Source organism: Trachemys scripta, chromosome 4 (assembly GCF_013100865.1).
Source record: "Trachemys scripta elegans isolate TJP31775 chromosome 4, CAS_Tse_1.0, whole genome shotgun sequence".
Taxonomy (NCBI): domain Eukaryota; kingdom Metazoa; phylum Chordata; order Testudines; family Emydidae; genus Trachemys; species Trachemys scripta.
In genome coordinates, this window is record NC_048301.1 from 10,135,385 (window position 1) to 10,145,890 (window position 10,506).

The 10,506-nt window shown below is 40.5% G+C and overlaps 1 protein-coding gene across 1 annotated transcript; it reads left to right on the forward strand.

The window, feature by feature from the left end:
• The first annotated feature begins 451 nt into the window (after window positions 1-451).
• SOCS4 (suppressor of cytokine signaling 4) lies at window positions 452-10,293 on the forward strand. The gene is made up of 2 exons (XM_034769554.1): window positions 452-641; window positions 8,019-10,293. Exon 2 carries the CDS (start codon window positions 8,118-8,120, stop codon window positions 9,426-9,428), a length of 1,311 nt encoding a protein of 436 aa, XP_034625445.1. The 5' UTR covers window positions 452-641; window positions 8,019-8,117; the 3' UTR covers window positions 9,429-10,293.
• Window positions 10,294-10,506: the final 213 nt, after the last annotated feature.

Consider the following 10,506-nt stretch of genomic DNA (forward strand, 5'->3'; position numbering starts at 1 on the left):
CCCCCTGCCCCACTCCCCCTCCTCAGCCTGCCCTTCTCCTCTTCCCCCTGCCCCTTCTCTTCTTTCTGCCCCATTCCCCCTCCTCAGCCTGCCCTTCTCCTCTTCCTTCCATCCCCTCCTCCACAACTTCTTCCACCCCAGCCTGCCTCACTCCCCCTTCCTCCTCCTGCCCCTCTGTTCTCCCCTTCCTTCTGCCCCAGCCTGTCTCACTCCCTCTTTCTCCTCCTCCTCTCTCCCTGACCCAGCCTGACTCACTCCTCCTCCTCTGTATCACAGCCTTCCCCCCTCCTCTTCCTTGTGTCCCCTCTGTGCCCCCAGCCCTCCCGCTCCTTTTTTCCCCTGCCTGTCCCACACTCCCATTACTCTTCCTGCCTCTCTCATTTTCCGCCAGTCCCCTCTCTTCTCTTGTCTCCATTCTCTCTTCCCCCCCATATTCTTCCTCCCTCTAATCTCCTTTTCCTCTCTCCCCACACCACCTCTGTCATTCACTCTTCCCCTTGCCACCCATCCAGCTGTTCAATTAATCCAGTCTATCTTTGTGTCTGATGGTGAGTGTTATCTGCTGCTGCCTGGCATGAGGTCGGGCTCTGAGATTCCCACCTGCATATTCCCCTCGTAATGGCTTTGCCGGGGAGCAGCAGGTAAGTAGTGTTGGCTGTATTTGCATTAGGACAGTGCTATTCTTTTTTTTATTGCTCACAAGCAGCTAAAAGAGAAGGGGTCAAAGCTTTGATCAGTTCACACATTTTAGCGTGTGTCTTAAAATATGGGGGGGATGCTGGGTTTTTAATACTGCTCAGAACAGACTGGTGACAGAAGCTAGTGTTTAGACATAAGTATGCACAAATCTATGCTTCATTTCAAATATGCATTGTTTTCCATTTATAGTCCTTCAGGGTGGTCCTAAAGGAGCAATTATTCAGCTTTTTAAATAGTTTTAGGCCAAACTTTTAATAGTGGGGTTGTATCTCATTCATGGAGTGAAAGCTCTACAATATAGATAAGTACAAGTAATCATGTTTTCCTTCTGTTGTTAGTTCCAGAGAGTCAGGTATTAAATGCCTGTGATTTCATAAGCACTGGGGAGACACATAACAGTATTTTGAGGACACGTTCCCTCTTTTCTCATACTGTTGTTTTCCTGAAGGGGAGAATAACAGGAAATAGAACTTGTCCTCCTAAATATTTTGGTGCAGGTTTGTTGCTGTAGATAGTTGTGACGTCTACAAAAGCAGTTAAAATAAATGTTGATGTCCTATAGCCTGTGTTTGCAGAACACAAGAACATATTTTATGTTTCATGCTGACTTACATAGTCATTTTTACTAAAATAGACTTTCTCAGAGTACCTTGACATTTTTGTAAACACAAGTCGCCGTCTTACCCTGTTCTGAGTGATGCTGCTGTTATAATTTTTAGCTATAATAGCTTGACTGTACAAGTCAAACCTGCAGTGTTTTGTTGGTGGTTTTAAAAAAAAAAAAGTGGTCCTTGCAAGCACATTTGATCCTTTACAACCTTCATTAATATTCATTTTTAAAATTGAACTAATATTTCCCTTTGTGATCTTAACTCCTCCATTCTCAATGAAATTGTGGGATGCTCCAGTTAAAGAACATGATCCTGCAGTCCTTATTCAGGCATCATATTTCCTACTGATGTTAGCGGGTATTGAATAAAGAGTGCAAGATCTGACCCATTGTGGGATCATTCTCACAATCATGAGAGACTAATCTGTTACTATCCTATAACTAGAGGTATCTTACTGATACTTATGATGGATATATAGTTGTAGTTAAATGAATAGTTACTCCAATACATAAACTGATAGGCTGTATGCTTTGAAACACTGTATTCAGCACTAAAGGTGCAATACAGTTTTATTTCTTTAAGGACAAAAAAAATGGTTTGTCTTAAAATCACTAAGTATCTGAAATAAGAAAACAGATCTCTGTTTTCTCTTCTTGTACCTTTAACAATATGGCCCATTTTATTCATGCTTCCAAGAAAAATTGCTTATAGGCTGAAACCTTTTATGTCCAGTTTTATTCTGCAGTTGTATTATCAGTGCCTGGTGGAGGGAAATAATTTTTGTATTGGAAGTGTTATTGGGCCCTTTGAAGTAGTCACATCATTGGTGCTGTCATGTTTGAGTCAGTGACAGTATTAGACTCTAGGCTTCCTTTATATTTTTTAGTATTCTCAGCTCTCATTGCGGAACTTTGTAGAAGCTGTACAGAGACATGGTTTTCAGTGGGGATATGGGGGTAATATGTGTTCTAATAAATTATTATAGTAGGAACTCCTAATCAGGTGAGTGGGAAGGTAGAACTACTCTCTTCAACTCATAAATTTCTTATGGGGGCCTGAGGAAATTTCATGTCAAATGTTTTAAAACAATTCAGTAGTCTTATGCATAGTGTCTTTCATAAACGTTTCAGTGCTTTCATCTAAAATGCTTTATACTGTAAAGGGTGCTTTAAGTACAAAATCAGGTTACAGCTAATCTTGCCGAAGCTGAATCCATATAAGATTGATATGATGTTGTTAGGTTCGGAAAGCCACCAGAAGATATGGCGATAATTGTGCCTGCCCGCCATTTGTTGTTAAAGTACAATCTGAGGGTTTTATTGGATCCTCAACTGCTGTTAAAAAAAATTGTCTAGCAGTAGTTTTTCTATTAAGGCTTGTTTAGTCTTTGCTTGACCAAGAGGGTGCAACCGTTTTATTCCAGACCTTGCTACCGTCATCTATGCATTTGTCGTCTGAGTATTAGATTATTGCAGGGCACACTACACAGGGCTACACTTTAAATCTACCTGGATGCTGAAGCTTGTGCAGATTGCAGTATCTGATTTACTAATTGGTGTAAACTTGCTGGGAGCATGATAGCAGTGCTCCATGATTTGCCTATGTGGTTTCTGTGTGGAATTTAAAGACTTGGTCTTGCTCTATAAGGCCCTGAATGTCTTGGTACCTGCCTACTTGAGCTACTGCTTCTCTCCCTGTGCCACATGGCCACTGCTGTTTAGTCTGAAGAGGCATTTTTTTGGAGCTCCTTGAATATAAAAGAGAGGGAACTTCTGGTAGGGCATTTTGCATGAGCATCCCTGAACTTTGGAACCTACTTCCCACACACATACACATACTGGATATGAAATAGCCCCAATATTTAATCTTTGGGCATGGTGCAAAGCCCATCTACCCAGGGTTTTGGTGAAGAAAAGGGCAGGGTAAGAATCAGGATTTCTTGTTGGGTAGAAGGTATCATCTGGGTTTTGATTTTATCTCTAGTAAATTATTTTCTGGTGTAGGGGTGAGAGGTAGTTGCTGGTTCCATTTTTTAGTGGAATTGTATCTATAATGTATTACAGAGGCACCCAGAGATAAGGTTAGGTACTTTTAGAATCTGTTACATAAATCAAAATAAATAGAACAGAGACAAGTAAACGGAGACAAGGGAATTGGGAGTTAATGCTATGTTTAACTGGGTTTATTTCAGAAGTAAGTTAAGTGTCCCACCTTCAGTGGAAATGAAAGTGTTAAAGTGAGATGTGATGGCCAAAATAATGAGTGAAAGATGAAGATGAATAAAGATAAATGTGAACAGCAGTTGATCAATGAGAGATACATAAATAACTGAATATATTTTTGTATCTAATAACTAGGACTGGATGACAGGGGATGGATGATTACCTGTTCTGTCCATTCCCTCTGAAGCATCTGGCACCACCCGCTGTTAGAAGACAGGATACTGGGCTAGATGGACCATTGGTCTGACCCAGTATAACTGTTCTTAACTTGTCATTTTGTTTTAAAAAATCTTAAAAAAAAAAAATAACTAAAAATACTAATAGAAAGAGATGACAGATAAATATAGACCATTCAAATAACTAGTATACATTAGATAATATATTATTGAAATGTAAGCAGTCTGAAACTGGGTAGTAGTTAGGAAAAATTATTTAATAGATTTGAATGCTATAAGTTACATAAAAATATCAACTTCCACAATTATGACTGAAGCTAATCTTTTTGGTTAGTAGAATACCAGGGGTGGGGTTGTGTCATTTAATGAGAGGAAAAATCAGATGGAGACACTTGGATTTTTGTATTTGAGTAGAGAACTGTCTAAATAATTAATCACATGGAAACTATAACTAACAACTTGATTGGAAAGGTTTTGGAGGGATTGGCAGTGCAGTGCAGACAGACATTCACAGTGGCTGTAGAAAAATAATATTTTAGTAAAGCAACACTCAAGTTATTTAGAACAAGACTTCCCTGTGTTTGTTATGGCCCTGATCCTACTGCTTCTGAAGTCTATGGGAGTTTTGCCATTGACTCCAGCACACACGATCAGGCTCTATCTCTTTGATATTTTTCACTGGCTGGTGATTGTTGCCTACTGTCTGATTGGGGGCAGCATTTTCATTGTATAAATGCATCTGCTAGAAGATGTTGCTTTTAGTTGAGATCCTGAAGTTGATGTCAGGACACAGTGTAGCAATGACCCTGTAGGGATTTTAAAGCTATGATGATGTCTGATAACCTTTAGAATCCAGTGGCCTGACATGAACCCTGTTTTATCCATTCATGTTGTTTTGTCTTGTCATTTATTTAGGAGGAAGAGTTTCATGTTTGAGTTTTGTCAGCTGTATCTGCTTTTTAACATGCCTAAGGTATATCCACTTTACAAGAAAGCCTCAGGAGACTCTAATCTTGTGTGTATAATTATCTGCCGGTTGTTGTGTCTGTTCATCTTTGTAAATGTAAAGTTCTCAGAGCTGACGTGCATAACTTGATATACTGAATAGCTTCATTTAACATTGCCCGGTAGGTAAAAGTATACTCTCTATCTCTGCTGCCTTTCTCTTTTTTTCTTTTTCCTTTGGTTGCATTTTAGTCACTAATGGAAGTACACCTACATGGCATTATTTAGTTAGAAAATCTTCAGTTTATGGATAGGATAGTTAAGTGTACAGTACCTATCCAAGGTACTTATATGACCCCAATCACTATAATATCTGAGCACCTTAGAATCTTTAAAGCAGTTATCCTCACAAAGCCTCTGTGACTTTATCTTATTTTTACAAATAGAGAACTAAGACCTGGTCTGTGGTAGAAAATTAGATCAGTTTAACTGCGTGGGACGGGTGTGAAAAATCCACACCCCTGAGCGGGGTATTTAAAACCAACCTAAGTCCCCATATACACAGAACTAGGTCAACAGAAGAATTCTTCCATCAACCCACCTACTGCCTCTTGGGGAGATGGATTACCTACGCTGACAGGAGAATACTCCCGTTGGTGTAGGAAGTATCTACACAGAAGCACTGCAGTGATGCAGCTATGCTGCTGTAGGCCTTGGCTACGCTGGCGCTGTACAGTGCTGCAACTTGCTGCGCTCAGGGGTGTGAAAAAACACCCCCCTGAGCGCAGCGAGTGCAGCGCTGTAAAGCACCAGTGTAATCAGAGCCTGCAGCGCTGCACGCTCACTCGCAGCGCTGCAAGCTATTCCCCTTGGAGAGATGGAGTACATACAGCGCTGCGAGAGCTACACTCGCGCTTCACAGCGCTGCTGCAGCAGCGCTGGGAAGTCCCGAGTGTAGCCAAGGCCGTAGTGTTTTAAGTGTAGACAAGCCCCGAGGCATGCAGAGACTGAGGCCAGTTTTTTAGAAGGTATTTAGACACCTATTTCAATGGGATTTAGTGGCTTGCTCAGCTTCACACAGGAAATATGTACAGAGCTGGTAATTGAATGTGGGTCTCCCAGATCCCCAGGTAGCCACTGCACCATCCTTTCTGTCCTTTGATCAGGCCAAGTTCAGATCTGGTTTTGAGAGGTTGCAGCTCCAGGTACTCCTTGCATAGTCCTATATTTTGAGTATCAATTGCCTGACAAAATCAGTCTGCAGCAGCCGATGAAACTGGGAAAATAATATTCTATTTGGGGCAGTGCAACCTTTTCATTATGTGTATCTACAGTGCCTACCACGACAGGAGCCTGATCCCTGATTGGACCTTCTAGGCACTACTGAAGTACAAATGCTAATTGTTCATCATATATGTATATTGATGTAAATGAAAACTGGGCCAATTAATCTATTAAACTTACTCTCCAGGCCTGTAGTTCCTATTCTCAAATACTAGATATTGTTGAGTTTTTAATCAAGAGTGCTCTAATTGAATACTTTTCACAAACTTCTGGTATAATAATTATTATATGGAGATATCCTATCTCCTAGAACTGGAAGGGACCCTGAAAGGTCATCAAGTCCAGCCCCCTGCCTTCACTAGCAGGGCCAAGTATTGATTTTGCCCCAGATCCCTAAGTGGCCCCCTCAAGGATTGAACTCACAACCCTGGGTTTAGCAGGCCAATGCTCAAACCACTGAGCTATCCCTCCCCCTTCCTGTATATTTCCCCTACTCGACATAAAAGGTATGTCTACACAGCAAATGGGCGTGAGCCTTCCAGCCTAAGTAGACAGGGTGAGGCTAGTGTGCTAAAAATAGCTGTGTGGATGTTGAGGCGTCACCGGCAGCTTAGGTTTGCCACGTGAGCTTGGACCCAGGAGGTAGGGTGGGTCTGAGCTCGGGTGGCTGGGCCGAGCCTCCTCCAGTGCCGCAGTGTTCACACAACTATTTTTAGGGCACTAGTGCAAGCCCTGCTGCCATATATCTGTCTACCAAGGCTGCCAAGTCCATACTATGCCTGTGGGAAATATTTTCTAGTAAAATGAAGTGACTCTCCAAAATTCCACAGTGGAGTTACATCAGGGATGAATTTGGCCCATTGATTAAATGTAAACATCTTGCTAGCCTATTAGTAGTGCTGTGTAGTTCTATATGAGAGACATTAGGTTTCTTTTATCATCTGACTCTCTTGCTCGCTCACTAACAGAAGAGGAGGGAACTCAGCATGCAGAAGTGCCAGCATGCTCAGCCCCTCAGGGAATGCAGAGTGATGGGGTGTAATACTGGGTAATTCTCATGATGAGAATGGATTTGATGGAGAGAGGAAGCGTATGCCTTTTCTTTCCCTTCTTTGTATTCACCATCTCTGTCAGTTTTTAAACCGTGGAGGAGAGGAGACACATCCTGATTTTGGTATGGAAAAAACCGACAGACCTGGAGTGCTTTTATATATATATACGCGCGCGCACACACACACACACACATTTTAATTCTTAAGAATGCAGTAAGTCTTAGGAAGCAAACATAGGGAGTGAACTAAGCATGTATAAGCCTCAGGAAAACGCTCATTTAATGTAATAAGTAATAAGCAGCTCCATCTTTCGTGGCCTTTTTTCAATTGCTTTTAGTAAGAGATCTGGCTTTGTTTTAATCCTTTTCTGCACGTAAAGCCCCAGATATTTCAGCCCCCTGGGGACCTAATGTTTTTTTAACTCCATTTTGAAAAATAAATGAAAACAGCATTCAGAGATTGGCAGAATCTGTGACTTACTTATTTTTAATTTATTTTGTATCCTGAAAGTGACGCAAAAGTGTCAAGAATAGGATCCTAGGCATCATACTTTGTGGATTAGTAATAAACAAGCATATCATCTAGGTACAGTAGCTCTTTGTACTCTTTGACCTACTTTGTTTCTGTTCTGGCTTGTTCTTTCCTGAAAGGCTGATTGGAATAAATGCAGCATTTGCTCAGTGAACAACCAAAGCAATATAACCTAATGCATGTAGTGTGCCATTTTAAAACCTACCTGGCGCAAAATTGTTGTCAGTTCTGCTATAAAGCATGGTGTATGTATGCCTTATTCATACTCAAGGAGATGGTAACTACTGGAAAATATTAATAATGGAGAAGGATTAAGAGCATCTAGGTCTGCGACCAAGGCACTGTTTGTGAAGAATCTTCCTAATGAATTGAGCTTGATGTATATTATTTTTATATATGCCAGCAGTTAATTGCCATTGCTGTAATTTATACAGTTGAGTTGATCTTGTGTTGTGAACTTGTAAAGCTGTAACCTAGTTGTGTTTTCTGTTTCCTTAGATACTTCCAGAAAATGCCTGAAAGAAGTTTCAAGCTGTAGAAACTGTTACAGAAAAACACAACATATAGCTCTGGGACTTTTGGAGTTAAGCTGTCAAAATGGCGGAAAATAAAGAAAGTAATAGTAAAAATGTCGATGTAAGACCCAAAACCACCCGTAGTAGGAGCGCAGACAGAAAGGATGGTTATGTGTGGAGTGGAAAGAAGCTCTCATGGTCAAAAAAGACTGAGAATTGTTCTGATGGTGAAGCAGCAAGTAGTGTAGAAAAACCAGCGGCTGGTTTAAGGAGTCAAGAGAGAAAGCACAGCTGTTCATCTATTGAACTGGATTTAGATCGTTCATGTGGCCACCGATTTTTAGGCCGGTCTCTTAAACAGAAATTGCAAGATGCTGTGGGACAGTGTTTTCCTATAAAGAATTGTAGCAGTCGGCACTCTTCAGTGCTTCCGTCGAAGAGAAAAATTCATATCAGTGAATTAATGCTAGATAAGTGTCCTTTCCCACCGCGATCAGAGCTAGCTTTTCGATGGCATTTAATTAAAAGACACACTGCCCCCATAAGTCAAAAATCAGAAGATTGGATAATCCCTGATTTATCCCAAAATGAAGCGACAGACGATCATCTGAGAGATGGAGCGAGCACAGATGGGGGAGGAAACTCTTTCTCGCAGCTGTGTGACATTACAGATAGCAACTCCTGTAAATGTGATCCTAGGACTGAATCGGTTATGAGTAAGGTGTTAAAGAACAATAAAGAGGAGAGTGATATGGACTCTGATGATGAAGTTATAACACTTTGCACAAGTTCTAGAAAGAGGAACAAACCCAAATGGGAAACGGATGATGAACTGCTACAGTTGGAAACTCCTCCCAAATATCATACCCAGATTGATTATGTCCACTGTCTTGTCCCAGACCTTCTCCAGATCAATAACAATCCATGCTACTGGGGCGTAATGGACAAATATGCAGCTGAGGCACTACTAGAAGGAAAGCCAGAAGGAACTTTTTTACTACGAGATTCTGCCCAAGAAGACTATTTGTTTTCTGTTAGTTTTAGACGCTATAGTCGTTCTCTTCATGCAAGAATTGAACAGTGGAATCATAACTTCAGCTTTGATGCTCATGATCCTTGTGTCTTCCATTCTCCTGACATTACTGGTCTCTTAGAGCATTATAAAGACCCGAGCTCTTGTATGTTCTTTGAACCACTTTTATCCACTCCCTTAAACAGGACTTTTCCCTTTTCCCTTCAGCATATATGCAGAACAGTTATTTGCAACTCTACAACGTATGATGGCATTGACGCTCTTCCTATTCCTCCATCTGTCAAGTTATATCTGAAGGAATATCACTATAAATCAAAAGTTAGAGTACTCAGGATCGATGTACCAGAGCAACAAAACTAGAATGTAGTTTTTGGGGGGAATAGGGGTTGTCTCTTGATCTGATAAAATTTGTGTTGTCTTTCCTCCTTTGAATTTTTTTCTATGGCAATTTGAATCTTTTCTGCAGATTATTTACAGTCCAAACTGATCTCTCCCTGCGTCTTTCTATCCAAATGTACTTTGACTCTTCCTGCCACCCCTTTTTAGTCAACTCACTCGACTCTGTGGTTTTTTGGTAATGTTCATACCCTAGGGTTTTATGGAATTTCAGGTAGGTTTTCTAGGGTTTCCACATAGGGATAGTCTTTAGATTTAAAAATAAAAATTCATATTTGAATTTGATCTGTCTTTTTATATTGTAATTTGCATATGTTGCAGGCATGTTTGAAACGTATGCGCTGTAAACTAAAGATTGACTAATCTGTATTTTCTATCTTTTAAAATGAGTGCTAATGACCTATATATAAAGTAAAATTAATCAGTCTATTTCTAACACTATTACTGTGTGTAAAATATTATTCAGTCTTTATATTTTGATGGGCAGTTATTGCTATGAAGTTTTTTCTACATTTTTTTTTCCTTTAAACACTCTTGACACAGCACTGTTTTATCTTGCACTGTTAATCCTGAAAAGAAGATGGATAACCTTCTTACTTCATTAGTAGCGGGAGGGCTTTTTGTTTAAATATGGTTTAGAAGAAATAGCTACAGATTGATCAAATACTACGTCTCCCCAGACAAGATTGCTTGCTGCCAAATTCTGTGTGCACGAAAATTATGCATGGATAATCCTCCCAAAAGCTGCACCATTTTACGTTCTATTTGTGTGGTCGTTTACAAAAATCAAACTCTTGCCTTCTTTTCAATAAAGTTGTTATTCTGCTCATATGTGAATCAATGGCATAATCCCAGTGAACCGCAGTGGGTGCAGAGTCAGGCATAGAGCTAATCATTGTAAATGGCAGAGGGGCCCAATTCTGTGATGTGCTGAGCACTCTCCAATCTCATTATCTTCATTGAAGGGACTCACTTCTGCTTATGGCACTGGGCCCAGATTAGCCAGTCTGTCAAATGTGATAAGTAATATAGGTAACTAAAG